The sequence below is a fragment of the Colletotrichum phormii genome, assembly GCF_030913505.1.
Source record: "Colletotrichum phormii strain CBS 102054 chromosome Unknown BDP81scaffold_1, whole genome shotgun sequence".
NCBI lineage: Eukaryota > Fungi > Ascomycota > Sordariomycetes > Glomerellales > Glomerellaceae > Colletotrichum > Colletotrichum phormii.
In genome coordinates this window covers 1,266,754-1,285,594 of record NW_026851443.1, presented here as the reverse complement: position 1 = coordinate 1,285,594, position 18,841 = coordinate 1,266,754, and the positions used below count along the sequence as shown (strand labels likewise).

Here is an 18,841-nt window from a genome sequence, read left to right as displayed (position 1 = left end):
CGCATTTGCAGTGATAATCTCATTCCCGCATGAGCCCTGCTGATACCTGGAAAAGCTGGAGAGCAAGGAAAAAGATTTCCCAAATGTACATTGTTTCCGGCAAAGGGGAGGGAAGGGGAGGGGGGTTCGTCCTCTTACACACGCCTACCCACCCACACACACACACACACTCGCGCACGCATCAAACTTGTCAGTCTCTTCTTCGGGGTGTAAGCTGTGAGCTGTATTGTGTATGTGCTTGTGTTTTGTTTGACTACAAGAAGGGCCCTTCGTCCGCACGATCCTCGAAACCGTTTTCCTTCTCGAAGTTCGCTATGACACTCATGACGGCAGCACTTTGCTTATGGAAAGTAATGTGTACTCAGTAATTGGATTCTAATAGACCTGTTCCAATTTCTTCCCTCAAAGAGTACAAACACCCCAGAAACCTTCATACGCAGAAAGACCCCTTTTCATCGGCCAGAAAGACTATCTTGTTCTTGGACGTCAAGTCTTTTGGTCTAGTTCAACATCTGTTTTTGCACCTTTGCGTGTGTCTTTTTTATATCACACACCCCCTCTTATACATAATTGTCAATATCTATTATACCCCAGAGCGAGAGAGAGTAAGAGAGAGACAGAGAGATACACAGTTACAATGCTTTCAACAATATCACTACGGCAATATGCCCTACTCGCAGCAGGCGTCTTCAGTCTAGGAGCTTTCCAAACCGTCCTCGGCGCACCAGTAGACGCTCTCTACGTCGTCGGCAGACAAGACAAGGTCCTCACGCCCAAGATCAACACCGACTTCCCAGACCCGGCCCTCGTCCAGGGTGATGACGGGCTCTGGTACTCCTTCGCAACCAACGGCAACGGCAAGAACATCCAGGTCGCCAAAGCCTCGCAGATCTCCGGATCATGGGAACTCCTCGACAACGACGCCCTCCCCAACGTCGGCTGGGCCACGGGATCCAACACCTGGGCGCCTGACGTGAGGAGACTCGACAACGGCAGCTTCATCATGTACTACTCTGGCGAGGTCAAGGATGGCGGCGGACGGCACTGCATCGGCGTGGGCATCTCTGACATCGTCACGGGGCCCTACAAGCCGACGTCGGAGCCGTGGGTGTGTCCCTTTGACCAAGGGGGCGCCATCGACGCCGCGGGCTACTACGACGAGCCGACCAAGAAGCGCTACGTGGTGTACAAGGTGGACGGCAACAACGTCGGCAACGGAGGCGACTGTAACAACGGCGTCGAGCCGCTCGTGGACACGCCCATCATGCTCCAGGAAGTCGAGGCGGACGGCATCAGCAAAGTCGGCGACCCGGTGCAGATCCTCAGCCGGACGGCGGCTGACGGCCCCTTAGTCGAAGCGCCGGACCTGGTGCGCACCGAGGACGGGCTGTATATTCTGTTCTTTAGCAGCTTCTGCTTCAACTCGGACAATTACAACGTCAACTACGCGACGAGCAGGAACATCAAGGGCCCGTACCAGCGGCCATCGAGGATGCTGCTCAAGACGGGCGACTTCAACCTCACGGCGCCGGGCGGCGCGACGAGCGTTGCTGGGGGCGGGCAGATGCTGTTTCACGGTAACTGTCCCGAGACGGCGCCTCAGCGGTGCATGTATCAGACGACGTATTCGGTTACCGGCAGAGATGTCATCATCAGTTGAGAGAAAAGGCATGAAACAAGAGAGAGATGGAGAGACTTGGAAAGAGAGAGGGGAGGCGATTAATGACAACAGTAATCATATTTGATGCATGCTGGTTTTTGGTTCGTTGGGGACCAACAGCCGCGCGAAGGGAAAAAGCGTTTGGACATATTCAGCGACGCAAAGAATGCACAGCCGGAAGTCTAATCCGGGTTTGGATTTTTGTTTTTTGGGGGGTGTTTCTTCTCATCTGCGGGCGTTTGGATACATCAACATAGCGACTGGAGCTTTGAACACACACCCGTTTTATGAGACAAACGAGAAGAGAGCGAGACATGAGAGAGGGAGAGAGAGAACAAGAGAAAGGAGGTAACACCACACCAGATAGTCGGAATGGACGGAAGCAACGTCGCACGATGACGGGAGAATCGGGAATCAAGGACGAGAATACAAGATATTGGGGTTTTCTTTAGTTTCTAGTTTTGGTGAGATATACGAATCACGAACTCCTATGAATCCGTATTGAGCCAAACGTTCGAACACCTGAATGATGCAAAAAGTGACAATCTTTCAGATGTAAGACCAAAAAAGTTCGGCTCAGTAAGACAAGACAAGGTAACGAAAGAGTTTGCAAGGCACCGGTGAACAAGTCCGAAGAAAAGAAGCTCATGCCAGCACTTGCCAGCAGGGAACCCATGCGGAGTTTGGTGCAGCATTGCTTAATTCCTCCCCCCCTAATAGCAGACGTCTGGTAAAAGGGTTGAAAACCAAAAAGGGAACTCTCGACAGGTATCCGTAGACAGGCCGGGATTTGGATGATAAAGGCATTGCGACTGGGGTGTGTGTATTGTGGCTGAAGGCTGACGGGGCCAAGGATGGAAAAGGGAGAGACAGTCTGACAGAAGACGAGACCCAGAACTGATCGCCAACGAGCGACAAGCCAAGTACCGCGGTACCTTGGCCGAACCCCACTTGGGTCCCGCAGTGGGAATCGGCTGGGCCGAGCTCACGGCTTTAAGTGGAGAACCCTAATGCCCCGATGGAAGGAACCAACAATGACCAACTGCCATGGCAGGCACGCCTTTGGTTGGCACGTTGGGGGGCGGGGGGGGGGGGGGGGCTCGGGGACTCAGGCACTCAGGTAAGCGCCGGGCTACTGCTGACTGTCACTCACACTTCCAACGCTTCCAACACTCCAACAGACCAGACCAGGCCAGACCAACCAGATCAATCTACAAACGCCGTGTTCCCATTGGCACAATGATTCCTCACATTCCTGCCCCCCAATCTCTCCAAGGCCCAAGGGTGCATGCATCTCTCGCAGCCGCCCGCCGTGATCACTAACATTGCACAATGCATCCCACCAACGCCAGGCACAGGCACAAGCACACTCGCGGGCAAGGGGAAAAACCACACTATCGATCGCTTGCACCACCACATTGGGGGCAGATGGAGAGATGGCGCATCGTCCAGCGGCCGCTAACCAAATACACATCGCGGCAGACCAACAAGCTGCCGCCCTGAGGTTGTCGCGCCGCACACCGTCCTGCAAGTGCTGGGAAGTCTTTAGCGCTCTGCCGTCTTCCTCATCGCCTGTTCACCTGACGAGCTTTTCCAACGGGGGAGACACATACTCTTCTCACATTGTCGGCAAACGGCGTCTATGTAGGACACAGTTCTGCGTGACTGCTCGGGTCCAGAGTGTTGTTCCCCCTTCCCCCTTCCCCCGCTCCCCTCCATCACTTCAATAACAGTAAACCTCGGGAACCTGCGCTGGCCCATCATTGGCCGCCTCGATCCGACATCACCACACCCTCTGCCGACGCCGACACCCATCTCGAACCGTGGTCGAGCAGATGGGCGGCAGGACGACGGGCCCGTCTCCGGCTTGGGACGCCGCTCTCTACTCTATCTGGCTTCGTTTGCCAAATGCTTGCTACCTCGTAGCTTCTTTTCCCCATACATTCGGGATCCTATCCCATGGGCCCTGCGAGCTGCAGGCGACGCCAGACCATCACCGTACCATTCCAGACCATCCTGTTCCTGCATCTGCATATGGCCCCCCCGCCCCCTGCTCGAGTGAATGGTGGAGATGGGATCAGCGTTTTCTGCGAGATATATCACCTTGCTCTCCCACCTTGACTTGAGAGGCACTTACTTCTTGTTGAGCTTATTCCGACTGTTTGTGTGAAATTGTTTCGTTTGTGTTCTTGGCTTACACTGGGCAATATCTAATCCCATCTTTCGAGATATCAACTGTCTCTTTTACTATCGTTTACCTAATTACAGTTTGCAAGGCTCTGGAGTCTTTGCTCTGCTTTACTTCGACTACACTCCTTAATCCCTGCCAACCCGGCCGCATCCCACAATGGCCGCTCGATCCGCCCTCCTTCTCCTCACCACAATCGTACCAGCCTGTGTATCGGCACTTCAAGTCACGCCTAATTCGCCATGTGCGTCCTTCTGTCTGGACTCCAACGGCCTCGATGCCTCGGACCCCAACTCGTCCAACACCAAGGGCAAGGACATCACTTGTGTGGATGACGATTACAAGTCAGGGGCCGCTGGACAGAAATACCAGCAGTGTTTGAGCTGTCTCCAGGACAGCACCTTTGTTCAGGGCAATGAGAACGACCAAGACTGGTTTCTGTGTAAGTCAAGAGTCCAATCACAGTTGAGGATCAGAGGCACTGACCGACACCACCAGACAACATGAGATACTCTTTCGACTATTGCATCTTTGGGTACCCCAATGCCACCGGCGTGGGCTCCAACCCCTGCCAAACATCTACGGCATGCGGCGCGTTGGAGGCTGCTCTCACGGATGGTGAACTGGACCCGATAAAGTCATCACAGTACGCATACTGCGACGCGGATGGCGGTGCCATGCTCGGCTCAGCCTACGACAAGTGCTTGTCATGTGTAAGAGCGGGTGGTGAACATTACTACCTCTCAAACTGTAAGTAATATCTTGGTCAAGAGTTCTCCCGTAGGCACACCTCTAACATCCTCCACAGACCTCGTTGCTCTCGGAGCTGGCTGCCAGCAGAGACCAAACCCAGGCACGCTAGTCGGCCTCAACGACACCGTCTTCACAAAGGGCATCATCACCGTCGTCGACCCAAAGGATGCAGCAGATGCCGACAAAGCTGAAACTCACACCCTTCCCATGACAGCCATCGTGGGAATCGTCATCGGAGCCATCGTGGCACTCCTCCTGGCTGCCGGCTGCACCTTTATCCAGTGCCGCAAGCGCAGAGCGCGCAGAGAAGGCCGCGGCATCAACCCAGAGCTCTCTCGCCGCGCAAAGGGCCATCGCCCGGCCTCATCCCTCTCCTTCCGTTGCCAGACGCATCTCACACCGAAACAACCAAACTTCTTCTCCGTAGAAGAAGAAGAGGCGCAAAACGAGAAGTATCACTACGAGTCCATGCAGCAGAATCAACACCAACAGCAAGACATGTCCCCCAGCCCCGTATCAAAACCCAGTCTCTGGATGCCGCACAACTCCATCTCCTCCTTCACAGCCGGAGACCACATCCCCTACACAGACAAGAAACCCACCCAAAAGGAACCCCTCACCCTCGCAAACATCACAACAAGCCTCCCCATCATCCCCGTAAAAGCACACTCCCCGAAATACAACATGGCCTCTCCACAAGACGAGTACGCCACCCCCACGTCAACCACCTCCGCGGCGCCCCTCCTCTCCTTCAGACCCTACGTCCCCTCAGAGCACGGCTTCTCGACCCCGTCAATGGGCCAAGCCGCGACCTTCAGCCCGTCTGCAAACACCAACACGTATGCCTCCCCGACCTCGGGCACGACGGCGAGCCCCTTGCTAAGCCAGGCCGGCTGGCCCGCGCCTGCGCATAATCGGCACATCCACACCGAGTCGTCGCCGCCGCCCCCGTTGGCATCGGATGCGCCCAAGACTATCCCCGGCATCGTGCGGGATTTGGCGCGGCCGTTGCCAAAGAGGATTACCTCGCTGGGAGGCAGCCCCGTAGAGAGCTACAAGATCCAGGTGGCATTTCCGCCGCCGCCTCCGCCCAAGAAGAGATAGTTGTCATGTCTAATCCTATCTAATGGGCTCTTTTTGTGGTTTCATTTGTTACAAGTCACGGTCGGTAGCGAGTGGCGTTTTGGAGTAAATTTACAATATGACGGAGTAAGCGGGCACCGGAACACGAGGTTCATCATACCCAATACCAGACAATAATACCAATCCCATACAGACGCCTCACTTCATCTGATCAAGTCACTCCCATGGCCATGCATGCACTATTCATCGTACACGAATCATAATATTCCAAACAAGTCTCTTCTATGGGTATTCGTAGCCCGTATTGTTTTTTGTACCTTTGCAAAGACGAGAACTACTTTAGGAAAAAAGAAAGGACCCTTCATACTCCACGCCCAAGAAAATATCCGTGGAAAAAACGCCAATGCTGATGCATATCGTACCTCCCATTCCTTTCCTCAATGTCCCCCCATCACCGATGACCGCTTTTCCCCCACGGCGAGCTAGCCCGGCTCGCCTCCTCCGCGTGCATCATCTCGTTCTGTCCCCTAAACCAATCCGCCCCTTCGTCAAGCTCGATCCTCGAACTCCTCAATGACTCCAGATTCTCCCTCGCTTCCCGGAGTATCCTATCAATCTCCGCATTGCTCGACGGTCGCTTCTTGACGCGCGTGGTTTCATCCGCGACCGCAATCTCGTTGTCGTCGTCGAGAGCCCGTTTCCTCTTACTAAGCGGTGAGGTCCCGTTGACTTGCGGCACGGCGGCAATGCTACTGCCACCGTTAAGCGACTGTGAAAAGCGTAATCGGGCCTCGGCAGCGTGGTTGAGATCGGCAGAGACGCTCCGGCGTCGCTCGGTGCCGTCCAAGCCGAATGACCCGAGCCCTGCATATCGTTTCCCGTTGTACCGCATCTCGTTTGCGATGGACTCCGGCAGCGCTGATCCGTCGGGCATCGTAACGAGTCCCATCGCCTTCAGACGCCAGCGATCAGACACTTTGCTAACGCGCTTCTGCGGCTCTGAAGACAGTCGTGACGACGAGGAGTGGGCTGACATGGGAGGCAGCGATCGTCGGAAGTTCGTAGTGCTCTTGCCAAACTCTTCCCGTATGGCCCGTGTTTTCGCGCCGCGGGGCTTGGTGCCCGTAGTTGACTGCGATAAGGCCGTTGAAGAGCGGGATCGAGGTAGTGGCGTGTTCGCCGCAAGCGTCTCCATCGTCGGTGGGGGCCGCATGACATGGGCGGCTGCGAGTTGTTCGTCCGAGATGCCTGACAGGATGCCGGTTGCTAGCAAAGCCTCCGCCTCTGCTTGGAGGTCGGCTTGTGTGCCGTCTTTCCTGAGCTGAAGGAGCTCTCTGAATTCCTCCACAGGGTCGAAACCATTCTTCTCCAAAGCCCTTTTCTTCGCCTCGGCAACTTTAGCCGCCTTCTTCCTCTGTCTAATCTCCTCCTCCCGCTGTTCACGCTGAAATCTTCGGTACTCCTCCCTCTCTTGTCTGCGAAGTTTGGTGAGGCGAAGGTTTCTAGCAATTTCCTTCCATCGATAGAAGTACTTGACAGATAGGTTGTAGACCTGGAACTTCCGTGCTTCTGCCAGGTCCCTCTCCTCCTCCTCCCTTCTTTTCCTTTCTTCTTCCTCCCTGTGATACTGCCCAAAGGCATTTGAGACAATTTGCTCGATGATGTATTTCTCGAACTCTTGCATCAACCCGTTGTCGCCGGTAACGAACCACTTCGCAAAGTCGGCCATAACATCCTGTTTGGACCGCTGCTTCACGGGTGGAGCTTGAGGAGGTCTTGCCTGGGCGAGCGGTGAAGCTGCTGTAGGTATAGGCGAGGCGACAGCCGGAGGGAAGCTCTGCTGTACTGAGGGCGCTGGCTTCACGGCTTCCGAACTGCCTCCCTGGAAATTCAAGGAAGGCAATGGGGATTGCCCGGACCCGGCTATAGAGCCTGTAGGTGCCTGAGAGAGAACAGATGGAGCCGTCGTGGTGGGAATTAGGCTGGGAGACTGGGTTGGTGGGGGTTGAAATGTCGCGAAAGGCTTCGCTGGCTGACCGGGAGCCACCGCGCCTGGTGAGAAGGACGGTAACTGCGGCGTCGCATTTGTTTTCGGAGTGGGTTGGAAGGGACTGCTGGTAGCGGTCGGAGCCGTAGACTGTACGCCGGGATTTGATGGGAATTTGAAAGGCGTTGACGACTCTGCAGTTGTTCCCGACGTTGACAAGGGGAACTTGGGTGTCGGCGGAGTGACGGTGATGGCCGGGGAGCTCTCTATCGACGCAGCTGGCCGCGCTTGCGCCGGCGCCTTTTGTTCTGCTCCTGTACCGAAAGCCGGGGAAGGGAAAGCCGGTATGCTCGGGGCTTTGGGTTGAGAAGTGCCATTTGGTTGGTTCAGTGGACCGAATGGGTTGCTGCTAGGCGTCGTGCTCTCGGCCGCAGCGTCTGGCTTGCCAAAAGGACTCGTCTTGGCAGCAAATGGATTCAGAGCTGGTACTGCTGTTGCTGACGAGGCTGGGCCGCTTTGTTGAACAGGGGTTGCACCAGCAAACGTCGACGGAGTTGTTGAGAAAGGGTTTCCAAACGGGTTGGAATTCGTCGAAGTCGGCTTGGGGCCTTCGGTTGCTATGAGACACAATGTTAGCAGATTTCCGGTTTCGCTATGCCTACCCTCTTCGTCTTCTGCCAGTGACACTCCATCGCTAGTCATCTCGTCCTGATTGTGAACGCGATCTGAGAGCTCCTCAACCCCTGGAACGACTGCCAGTCTATCAGCCGTACCAAGTGTTGCCGTATCTGAAACCTGGCACTATGACGCTCGATCTTGACTGAAGAGGAAAGATTCGGCTGAGGAGAGTCACAATGATTTTGACGGTCGACAACGGTGCTGGCACGCAAGAGGCTACGACGGTATGGGTAGTGTGTGGAAGATTCTTTACCTTTGTCGAAAGACGGCGTTCCAGTGAGTCCTGCTGAGGTGCCTCCTTGGGGTGCTGAAACAGGAGACTTGGAAAAAGGAGAGTCTGCGTTCGTTGCCGGGTGGCTTGCAAAAGGAGCCTGCTGTGGAGGCGGCTTGAATGAAGCCGCTCCCGTCGGAAATCCCGCAGGAGCCTGTTGGCTAGCGCCCGTAGATTCGTCGGCTATTGTGCGGTGAATGATCTCAGGAAGACCACGAGAACCTCGCTTTCTCTCAACCAATCTCTGAGAGAAACTATGATGAATTCTCGGCCATGTCATGCGTTGCGACGTATCAAGATGTTGTACGGGTTCGCCCGCTGGTCCTTGGCCGTTCGAAAAGCTGAGACCATGCTGCTCGACAAACTCAATCGCCTGATTTTCTGTGTCGAAGTGAAGAAATCGGTTTAGTGTAGAGGGCGTGATGTCTTTTGCCCCGTGCCGCGGTCTGGTGTACGCCTTCTTCAGGGACCGAAGGACTGAGCGGCGGAGTTGACCCAAGTGAATCTCTGCAAAGCATGCCATTGTATAGGACACTTCACGGCTTTGCAGGATTCTAAAGTAAGTGAGGTGTGCACCCGATGTCGCCATGGACGGGCCCGAGCCCAACGGACCGTGGAAGTCCTCTGCACTCTGCAAGCTCTCGACGAGTGAGACGGCTGTTCTGATAGTATCGGATTCGGTCCAGAAGCGAGAGTCTCCCCATTCCTTTTGCAAGTTATCGAGGATATTGGGAGTATTTGCACTGAAAAGCAAATGGTACGCCCTAAACTCGGCCTCGTTTTCGCAAACAACACCTTGGGGCTTGCAGTCGTCGTAGGCAAACATGAGCGAAAGCAACGCCTTGCCCAGCTGCTCAATTTCTTGTTGCTCTGAAAAGTCTTCCGGCGCGAATCCCTCCTGAGAAAGCAGATGTAAAGCTGTAACGTGAAACCTGGCAATCGTCTCGAGACAGTATACTTGGTCCTTCATCTCTTCGGGGGCCATTGTCGAATGGAAGATGAAGTCCCTGCGAATCGCACGTGTTCTATCCCACAGAAAACCATGAGAAGAAGGCAACTTGTCGTCGATCGGTAAAAGGTCGTCGATGAGGTAGTCGAGCGTCCTTCTGAGGGCTGCTGTAGATCTGACATCCATGGGTAACGGAGCCTCCTGGCCAGCTGCGGAACGCGCCAGCTTCTTGACCATCTTTGATGTGTTGGCGAAAGTGGTCCGGGGGTCCTTTTCGGCAGACTGAACATCGAATTCGGTGATGCGAGTAATCTTCTCAAAGTCGGGGCACATCGCGTCGCAGATGCCTTTGAAGTCAATCGCGTCTTCCAGTCGCTTTGGCTTATCGGGATCGTCAATCAAGCCGGCGCGCATCAACGAAGTCCTAGCCCGATCGCGATATGTCTTGTATTCTTCCCTGAACTTGGCCATCGCGGCCTTTGATGTCGTGTTTCCTGGATCGGACGGCCATTTTGGCGGCGCGATTCCATCCTGTCGTAGTTGTGAGAAGATTTGGTCGGAGTATGCTGTGCCGTCACCGTTTGATTCGCCATTCGCATCGTCCGTTTCGTAGTCGGTAGAGCCCGAGCTGTGATTGTTGTTGTTTTGGGTACCGAAACCACCGCGCGACTGGGTGGTTCCGAACCCCTTCGGCGCCTTCGCGCCATTGGGCTTCGCGCCTTGCGCTTTGGGACCCTTCTTCTTCGAGTCGCCTTGTGAATCTCCCTTCGTGTTTTTTCGTCGTCGGTTATCGTCTGAGCTGGCGCCATCGAACGGGTTGATACCCTTCCGCTTTGTCGCAGGAGTCGTCATGTCGGGAGGTTGGTTATTCAAGTTGCGTGTCGACCGCTGCCCACCGCCGGCGCCCGCTCCATTGAGGCCGAAAACGTTCTTGCTCGCGTCAGAACGACTTCCAAAGCCACCAGTTGATGTGCCTCCGAATGGCGATAGCTTCTTGTCGGGTCTGCTTGGAGGGAAAGAGACCGACGTCATGTCGGGTTAACGAAAGGAAACTCTAAGAAGGAAACGACGAGGCAGACAAGAACCAAGTGGAGAACTAGGATGGGCTGGTCTGCGTTTGCCGCGTTTTTTTCCGGCGTGTATGGCGTCTAAAGGCGTTTAAAGTAAGCGAAGCTATGACCCACAGCTGGGTGCGTTCCTGCCCACTGAGCCAGGGGTGTGGGGGATAAATCCACGCCCTCTGTGTGAGATGAACTTCTCAAGGTTCTCTTCCCACAGCAGGAGCATTCCTCACATGCACTTTCGAGTGTTCCTTCCGGAAGAGAGATTTCGGCAAATCTTTCAAGCTACAAAGAATTTTCATGTTGGTAGAAGCGACAAGTGTGAATAACTGTACGCAAAATCATTAGCCGCCGGACACTAAGGACTCAGCTTGTGGCAATTTTCAGATCAAGTTGGAGAAAATGATGGTTCATAAAACATCAATTTGTTTATCATAACACTATGGGGCTCAGATCTAATGCAAAGTCTGGCACTCAGTGAGGGTATCTCGATGACCGGAATCTAGGCTGTGCCGAATGCTTCTGTATCTGGGCGCAAACACACCTAAACCCTCTTGGTGTTGAGTGAACGGAACCGAGCTGGGCCAAGACCCTGTCTGATCTCGTCCAGTTGCTCAAGACCAGTCTGCGGCCTATTCTTCTTGTTTGTCCGTTTTCCAGGCCTAGTGTAGTTGCCCAGAAAATCATCCATGATGCTGTCAAAGTCGCCTCTGGTGGGTCCGGTCACACTGGTCGCCGTTGATACTTCCGAGACAGATGCCATGTCGTCACCCATCTCATTTGTGTACTCCTCCTCAATCTTGTCGAACCTGGCGTCCAGAAGGGTGAGTTGTTCCGTCCTGACCATGGCGGACGAGGTCATAGAAAAGGCTGATGGGTTGGTCAACGCTCCCTTTCTCTTCTTCTTCCGGCCACCCATCGTTGTCGTGGTCCAAATAGAGGACTGCAACTCGGACGGGGTGTCCTTGGCCGGCTGGGCCTTGCCGCCCTTTTGGTCTTTCTTGAACTGCTTGAAGTCTTCCATCCAGTCTTCGTTCTGGTGTTCTGGTAATGCCTCCCCTTCAACAGGGACCAGCTGCGGCACTGCTCCATCCTTGTACTCCTTGTTTGGCTTGGCAGTGTCGTCTGATTCCCAACCCTCGTCCTCGTCGTCGTAGTCGTATTGGTCCTCGAATTCGTACTGATCGACTTCCCGCGAGTCCTTGGACAGCTCTTTGAAAATGTCGTCCTCATCATCCACATACGCGTCGTCCTCCAATGCCTCCAACACCTCCCTCAACCGGGGGTCCATATCGGGCTGGAATCCAGCGATGGCATCGGGGACATCCACCTGTGTCTCGTAGTTGGTTCGCGGGAGGTTTTTGTTGGGGAGGAGGGAGGGATCCAGCAAAGCCTCGCTCTTTTGCTCCAGGTCCATCTGTCGCAACGCATCTTCGAGTGATTGCGTCTGCTTTCCCTTTCGGTCATTGTTTGCGGCACCCGAGGCCTCGACCCAGACGGCCTCACCACCTCCAGAGTTCAAGCCGCGCAGATGCTGCATGTAGTCGTACTCAGTGTCATCGTAGTAAACGCCGTATTCTGCCGCCTCTCCTTCGTTTGCGCGTATGCTGCCTGCTTCCGACCCAAATTCAGATGCAAGGTCGCTAAGATGCTTGCTCTTCGACGGCCCACCCTTCTGAGGCACCGGGTTGAGCACCATCGAGGGCGCATTTTCGTCGTGGATGAGGGGGTCATTTTGCGGTCGGTGGACGAGGGTGAAGTGCTGCGCACTCTTCTTGTCGCTGGAAAGGTTGTCAGCTACCACACCTGAATAATAATCAATGTCAGCTTACAATTTCTTTCCCTTCGTCATCTTGTCTGATTTGGGGGGTTTCGGGTAATGGTAGACTGGCTTGTCGATTTGCTTGATGGGTGCGCAAGAGCGAGAGATTCAGTGGGACGCACAGATGAGCCCCGCGGTCGCAAAAAAAAATCTCTTATCGATAAACGCCTGAAATCACTTTTTTGCCCCGCTGATTAATCGTCGCGGGGCACTGCTATTCTCTTCAAGGCGGGCACTTGCGACGGGCTCCCACTATTACTCATTCTGATTCACAAAGCAGCTTTGGGAGTCGTTTCTTTCCACTGCGCATTTTTCACCTTATTTTCCAAAGTAGCGAGAGACGAGATATCACCGCGAAGATGGTGCACGCCAAATCCAAGAAGACCGCCGGGCTGGGCAACGCCCTGATGAACGATCGCTTTGGCAAGGGTCGTGGCGCAGACAGGAAGAAGAGTACCATCACCAGAGTGAACCACGCCACAGGAGAAGAGGTAATGAGGCAACGCCGGGCTTTCTCGTTCCGATGTTTTCAAGACAAATGCTCACACTTTATCAGTACCTCACGAACGAGCGACAAGAAGCGTCATGGGTCAAAATGCGATCGGTTACCGAGCAAGGTGCTCTCGACGAGTTCCTCGCGACCGCAGAGCTGGCGGGCACGGACTTTACGGCGGAGAAAATGAACAACGTTAAGATCATCCACACCGACCAGAAGAACCCGTATTTGCTATCTGGAGCAGAGGAAAGGGCCATCATTGGCAAGCAAAAGGAGCACAGGGGACGCTTGACAGTGCCGAGAAGACCAAAGTGGGATGCGTCCACCACACCGGAGGAGCTGGACAGACGGGAGAGAGAGAGTTTCCTTGACTGGCGCCGAGGCCTCGCCGAACTTCAGGAGAACAACGATCTCCTCATGACGCCGTTCGAGCGTAACCTCGAGGTGTGGAGGCAACTTTGGCGTGTCATTGAACGATCGGACTTGGTCGTCCAGATTGTCGATGCCAGGAACCCGTTGCTTTTCAGATCCGAGGATTTGGAGCACTACGTCAAAGACATCGACTCAAAGAAGGAGAACCTGCTGCTCATCAACAAGGCAGACATGCTCACGCTGACACAGCGTAAGATGTGGGCCAAGTACCTGAAGGAGAACGGCATTGCGTACAGATTCTTCTCTGCGCATCTTGCGAAAGAACTGTTGGAGGCTATGGAGAGCGATGACGACGACGAGTCAGAGGAAGAAGAACCGCAGGCTGGCAGCAGCTCCAAGGCTGCCACGAAGGAGGCCGCATCTGCCGAGGAGGAGAGCTCAGAGGAGGAAGAAGAAGATGAGGAAGAGAAGGATGACAAAGAGGAGGGCGGCGCAGAGACTGCTCAGCCTGAGGTCTCGCAGCCGGAGGCCGAGGCCGACGTTGATGATGAAGACACGAGAATTCTTACGGTCGAGGAGCTGGAGGACATCTTCCTCAGCCACGCTCCCGAGAACGCAGGTATGATGAGAACCCCAAAACGTGATTTGGATTGGAAACTGACGGTGAATCATCAGAGCCTGGACACAAGTTGCAGATTGGTCTTGTCGGATATCCCAACGTCGGAAAGTCTTCCACCATCAACGCCTTGATTGGTGCCAAGAAGGTTTCAGTTTCGTCAACGCCAGGAAAGACAAAGCACTTCCAGACAATCCACCTCAGCGAGAATGTTGTCCTGTGCGATTGTCCTGGTTTGGTCTACCCTAACTTCGCAAACACCAAGGCCGACCTGGTCTGCAACGGTGTATTGCCCATCGATCAACTGCGAGAGTTCCAGGGACCGGCTGGGCTGGTCACCAGGAGGATACCCAAGACCTTCTTGGAAGCCGTCTACGGAATCAAGATCAGGACCCGCGCTGCCGAAGAAGGAGGCACAGGCATCCCTACCGCTCCGGAATTGCTCCGTGCATATGCCAGAGCCAGAGGCTTCCAGACCCAGGGACTGGGTCAGCCTGACGAGTCAAGAGCTTCTCGATACATCCTCAAGGACTACGTTGCCGGAAAGCTCCTGTACTGTGAGCCACCACCAGGAACAGTTGACGGCCCCGAGTTCAACGCAGAGCTCTACGACGAGACGCATCTCCCCGAGAAGCGGCGCCAAGCCCTCAGCACGTCTCTGGACACCATGCCCATTGTCGATGACGATATTTTGATAGCTCCCTCAGACTTTGCAGCCCTACCAGCTGGCCCTAAGTCCAAGCAGATTGACAAGGGCTTCTTTGGCCCCAACAGCAGCGGCGGCCACACCAAGATGCCCTTCAGCCACAAGTATACGGAGCAGGGCCAGAAGCACTTGAGTGGAAGAAAGGCAAGGGCAATGATTTCTCTGGAGAGCGGAGTCGACCCCAAAGATGTGAAGCTGTCGTCCGGAAAGAAGCACTTCAAGGGAGGTGCGAAGACCAGGAAGGGTAAGAAGAAGGCCGATGAGGATGACGACTAGATACCTTGGATGAACAAATTGCAATGAAAAAAAAAGTTGAATGCCTTTACGTTACGAGTACGTTCTGAGGTAATGCGTGAAACGATTCAGAATGTAACGAACGTGAAAATTAAGATTGAAACTATGTCAACGTATTGAAGCCCGGGAGGACAGATATCTCAGGACTGACAAGATGTGTTGGTGAGATGTCGGTGAGGTTGAGTTCTGGAGAATAGACAGGAAGACTAGGGTGGATCCCAGAGAAGTTTAGCGCGTTCCGCACCCGACGCGTCTTTTTGACAAGCATCGCGTAAAGTGCTTCCGCCCGCTGCCCGCACAGAACTCGTGTAACTTGACGATCTGCTATCTGCACCTCCCAACACCCCAGCCAAAAAACCGCTATGCCCGCTCAGAAGCAGATCACGAAGCCAGAGGAGGCTGGCGAGTCCTCGACGTCCGCAGCCAAGAAGGCTCTGACTGCGGCGTCAAATGGCGTAGCTACCTATGAGCTTCCCTGGTCAGTCATTCTAGTTTCCTCAAACTTTCTAACCCAACTGCTAATGCGCGCGCTTCAGGGTCGAGAAGTACCGCCCTGTCTTCCTCGACGATGTTGTTGGAAACACCGAGACGATTGATCGCCTAAAGATCATTGCAAAGGAGGGAAACATGCCGCACGTCATCATCTCGGGTATGCCTGGTATCGGAAAGACCACCAGTGTCCTCTGCCTAGCGAGGCAGTTGCTCGGAGACACATACAAGGAGGCTGTGTTAGAGCTCAATGCAAGTGACGAGAGAGGTATGGAAGCAAGCATGTCCTTGATTTGGCATACCCAATGCTAACGCCCGAGTACAGGTATCGACGTCGTTCGCAACCGCATCAAGGGCTTCGCTCAGAAGAAGGTCACCCTGCCCCAGGGCCGCCACAAGCTCGTCATCCTCGACGAGGCCGACAGCATGACATCAGGCGCCCAGCAGGCCCTGCGCCGGACAATGGAAATCTACTCCAACACGACGCGCTTCGCCTTCGCCTGCAACCAGTCCAACAAGATCATCGAGCCGCTGCAGTCAAGATGCGCCATCCTCCGCTACGCCCGACTCACCGACGAGCAGGTCGTCAAGCGTCTCCTGCAAATCATCGAAGCCGAAAAGGTGGAATACAGCGACGACGGCCTCGCGGCGCTCGTCTTCAGCGCCGAGGGCGACATGCGGCAGGCCATCAACAACCTGCAGTCGACGTTTGCCGGCTTCGGCTTCGTGTCGGGCGACAACGTCTTCAAGGTGGTGGACTCGCCGCACCCGATCAAGGTGCAGGCGATGCTCAAGGCGTGCTACGAGGGCAACGTCGACTCGGCGCTCGACAGCCTGCGGGAGCTCTGGGACCTGGGGTACTCGAGCCACGACATCATCAGCACCATGTTCAAGGTCACCAAGACGATCCCGACGCTGAGCGAGCACTCCAAGCTCGAATTCATCAAGGAGATTGGCTTCACGCACATGAAGATTCTGGAGGGCGTGCAGTCGCTGCTGCAGCTGAGCGGCTGCGTTGCGAGGCTCTGCAAGATCAACATGGATCCGAAGAAATTTGAGGGTCCCTCAAAATGAAAAGAAAGTTGGCAGCCGATAGAAGACTCGCTGCTGGCGGGACATAATGACTTGCATGATCCGGCGTTAGGGGTTAAATCAGGTCTGCGGTACCTTTTTTCTGTGAAGCTCGAAAAACAAAAAGTCAAGGATTTGAGTGTCCAATGTTATACAATACTATGAAATACAGGTTGAGACCAATAATCCTTTGGAAAGTGATCAATTTCGGTTTATCCGCTTGTGATGGTGACTGTTCATTTCTTCTCGTTGGGATTCTCATAAAATTCCCGTTCAAATCTCTCCCATTTGGCCCTATCCCTCAGAATGCGCTTCTGCAATCTGACCCGGGCCTCATATTCTCGTAACCTGCTGTCCGCCTCCAGCATGCTTCCCAGCACCATGGCTGACATTTGCATATAGCTGCCGTGGTCATGTCAGTCTCGGCTCATGCAATCGTACGACGAAATGAGCGAGGGAATGAACAACAGTGCGAGATAGGAAAAGGGGGGAGGGGGAATGGTAGTGGTTTGAGTTGTTGTCGCGTGAGAGAGAGAGAGAGAGGTGACGTATTACATCTTGAATTGAATGGTGAGGCCCTTGTACAGAGGCGAGAACTTGTACGCAAAGGCGCCCACAACGGCGGCTCCGAGACCCCATCTCGCGGCGCCGATGAAGGCTCCGCGGGTGGCTTCCCACGCGGCGTCGTCGGCCTCGGCGCTCTTCATCTTGTCGTGTGTTGCCATTCTCCTGGCATTGTCGACCGGGCGCCGGTCACTTTACGTTCAGTGTCTGCGGAGAAGGAGTTGATGACGTCGGAGACCTCAGTGGTCCGTGAAAGTGTGCGTATGAAGGTGAGGGAGCGACGTTGAGAGGTGCAATTGAAGATATTCAGCAATGAGAAATCTCGAGGCCTTTGATTGGTGAGATCGTACGATTTTCACCGAGCGGGCTTCCTATAGCTACCTTGTCAGGCGTGAAAGGTGAAGCTCTCTCTTTTTTTACTCCATCAATCGCCGAGGTGAGCAAGTTGGTACGGGCGGGTGGGACGAGAGCAGACGCCGAACAAGATCCTTGCAGAGAGGTCGCAGAACTCCCAGAGTGCCCCGGCGGCGCGGCCATCCTTGCAGTGGGAGGATGGCGGCGGGCGCCTAGGCTCGATGCAGCCCCTGAACGACACTCCCCCCGATCCTGCAGGGTCCTCTTCCCGCTATCAGAAGCTTATCAACTGCAACATCGAGTCTTATTCTTCAGACGGGCTTTTGCAGGTTCTCCAATGGATTCACTTGCGCGGGACGAATCCGTAGACGATGCTGAAAAGGAGATCCTGGAGCTGGAGGCACGCCTCGAGGCTGCCAGGGAAAAGGTGAAGGGTCTCAAAGGACATACAGAAGAGTACATCGGTTCTCTACCGTCTCGAAGTCTCTCATCAAAACCCTCATGTCAGTCAACCCCCAACTACATGTCTTCAACATGAAATATCTTGGAATTTTTACAACTAACACAAACACAGTATCGCCATCCCCCTCACAAACAAACCACTACCTCCTCCTCCTCTCAGACTCAGCCCTCCCCCTCGGCTCCTTCGCCTTCAGCAGCGGCCTCGAGTCCTACCTAGCCCACACCCGGCCCCGCTCCTCCTTCACCACCTTCCTCCCGGAATCCATCTCCGCCTACGCCTCGACGACCCTCCCCTTCGTCCTAGCAGCGCACCGCGCCCCCTCCGATGTCGCGGACCTAGACGACAACCTCGACGCCGCCATCATCTGCACCGTCGGCCGCCGCGCCTCCATCGCGCAAGGCCGCGCCCTCCTCTCCATCTGGGAACGCTCCTTCGCCTCCTCCCTCCCCGCACCCCTTGTCGCGACTCTCCAGCCGTACGCGGCACTTTTAAAGACGGCTACCTCGTCGCGGTCAACGTCAGCGTCAGCGACAACCGCAGATGACAAGGCTGAACCCCCGCTCGTCTTCGCTCACCTGGCTCCCCTCTTTGGCGCAATCTGCAACCTCGTAGGCCTCACCCTCCAGCAGACGGCCTACATCTTCATGATGGGCCACGTAAAGGCCCTCATCTCGGCCGCCGTGAGAGCCAGCATGTTTGGGCCCTACCAGGCGCAAAAGGTGCTCGCGAGCACACAGGTCCAGCAACTCATTTCCGCCGCCATTGAGCGGGAATGGAGCACGCCCATCGAGAGAGCCGGACAGACGATGCCGGTGATGGATCTATGGATCGGCAGACACGAGACTCTGTATTCACGAATATTCAACAGTTGATATTTTTTTTCTTTACCACTCGGCTTCTCTAACTTTGATGTGTTTCCATTCTCAAATGGGGTATCATGATCGCTTTTGTTCTTTTCCTTGCC

The 18,841-nt window shown here is 54.8% G+C and overlaps 7 protein-coding genes across 7 annotated transcripts; 5 read left to right on the top strand and 2 right to left on the bottom strand.

The window, feature by feature from the left end:
• Positions 1 to 637: 637 nt before the first annotated feature.
• BDP81DRAFT_456491 (family 43 glycosyl hydrolase) lies at positions 638 to 1,660 on the top strand (the record flags this gene model as incomplete). Its single annotated transcript, XM_060593176.1, has 1 exon — positions 638 to 1,660. One exon carries the CDS (start codon positions 638 to 640, stop codon positions 1,658 to 1,660), a length of 1,023 nt encoding a protein of 340 aa, XP_060451570.1.
• A 1,865-nt stretch (positions 1,661 to 3,525) lies between these two features.
• On the top strand, positions 3,526 to 5,975 carry BDP81DRAFT_412841 (LPXTG-domain-containing protein). The gene is made up of 3 exons (XM_060589243.1): positions 3,526 to 4,290; positions 4,347 to 4,598; positions 4,657 to 5,975. The coding sequence occupies exons 1-3, from the start codon at positions 4,008 to 4,010 to the stop codon at positions 5,703 to 5,705; spliced, it is 1,584 nt and encodes a 527-aa protein (XP_060451569.1). The 5' UTR covers positions 3,526 to 4,007; the 3' UTR covers positions 5,706 to 5,975.
• A 5,199-nt stretch (positions 5,976 to 11,174) lies between these two features.
• BDP81DRAFT_388448 (low temperature viability protein) lies at positions 11,175 to 12,482 on the bottom strand (the record flags this gene model as incomplete). Its single annotated transcript, XM_060587125.1, has 2 exons — positions 11,175 to 12,411; positions 12,463 to 12,482. 2 exons carry the CDS (start codon positions 12,480 to 12,482, stop codon positions 11,175 to 11,177), a joined length of 1,257 nt encoding a protein of 418 aa, XP_060451568.1.
• A 329-nt stretch (positions 12,483 to 12,811) lies between these two features.
• On the top strand, positions 12,812 to 14,918 carry BDP81DRAFT_306648 (uncharacterized protein; the record flags this gene model as incomplete). Its single annotated transcript, XM_060583296.1, has 3 exons — positions 12,812 to 12,943; positions 13,009 to 13,939; positions 13,996 to 14,918. The coding sequence occupies 3 exons, from the start codon at positions 12,812 to 12,814 to the stop codon at positions 14,916 to 14,918; spliced, it is 1,986 nt and encodes a 661-aa protein (XP_060451567.1).
• A 380-nt stretch (positions 14,919 to 15,298) lies between these two features.
• BDP81DRAFT_388446 (replication factor C) lies at positions 15,299 to 16,499 on the top strand (the record flags this gene model as incomplete). The annotated part of the gene is made up of 3 exons (XM_060587124.1): positions 15,299 to 15,414; positions 15,473 to 15,693; positions 15,751 to 16,499. 3 exons carry the CDS (start codon positions 15,299 to 15,301, stop codon positions 16,497 to 16,499), a joined length of 1,086 nt encoding a protein of 361 aa, XP_060451566.1.
• Positions 16,500 to 16,732: 233 nt separating this feature from the next.
• BDP81DRAFT_388445 (uncharacterized protein) lies at positions 16,733 to 17,203 on the bottom strand (the record flags this gene model as incomplete). The annotated part of the gene is made up of 2 exons (XM_060587123.1): positions 16,733 to 16,898; positions 17,052 to 17,203. The coding sequence occupies 2 exons, from the start codon at positions 17,201 to 17,203 to the stop codon at positions 16,733 to 16,735; spliced, it is 318 nt and encodes a 105-aa protein (XP_060451565.1).
• Positions 17,204 to 17,751: 548 nt separating this feature from the next.
• BDP81DRAFT_388444 (urease) lies at positions 17,752 to 18,749 on the top strand (the record flags this gene model as incomplete). The annotated part of the gene is made up of 2 exons (XM_060587122.1): positions 17,752 to 17,917; positions 17,989 to 18,749. The coding sequence occupies 2 exons, from the start codon at positions 17,752 to 17,754 to the stop codon at positions 18,747 to 18,749; spliced, it is 927 nt and encodes a 308-aa protein (XP_060451564.1).
• Positions 18,750 to 18,841: the final 92 nt, after the last annotated feature.

Excerpts from the sequence above, each read along its gene's own strand:
- BDP81DRAFT_412841 (XM_060589243.1), top strand. The coding sequence starts at position 4,008 with ATGGCCGCTCGATCCGCCCTCCTTCTCCTCACCACAATCGTACCAGCC. Across the intron at positions 4,291-4,346 it reads CGACCAAGACTGGTTTCTGT|ACAACATGAGATACTCTTTC; the intron begins GTAAGTCAAGAG and ends CGACACCACCAG. Across the intron at positions 4,599-4,656 it reads ACATTACTACCTCTCAAACT|ACCTCGTTGCTCTCGGAGCT; the intron begins GTAAGTAATATC and ends CATCCTCCACAG.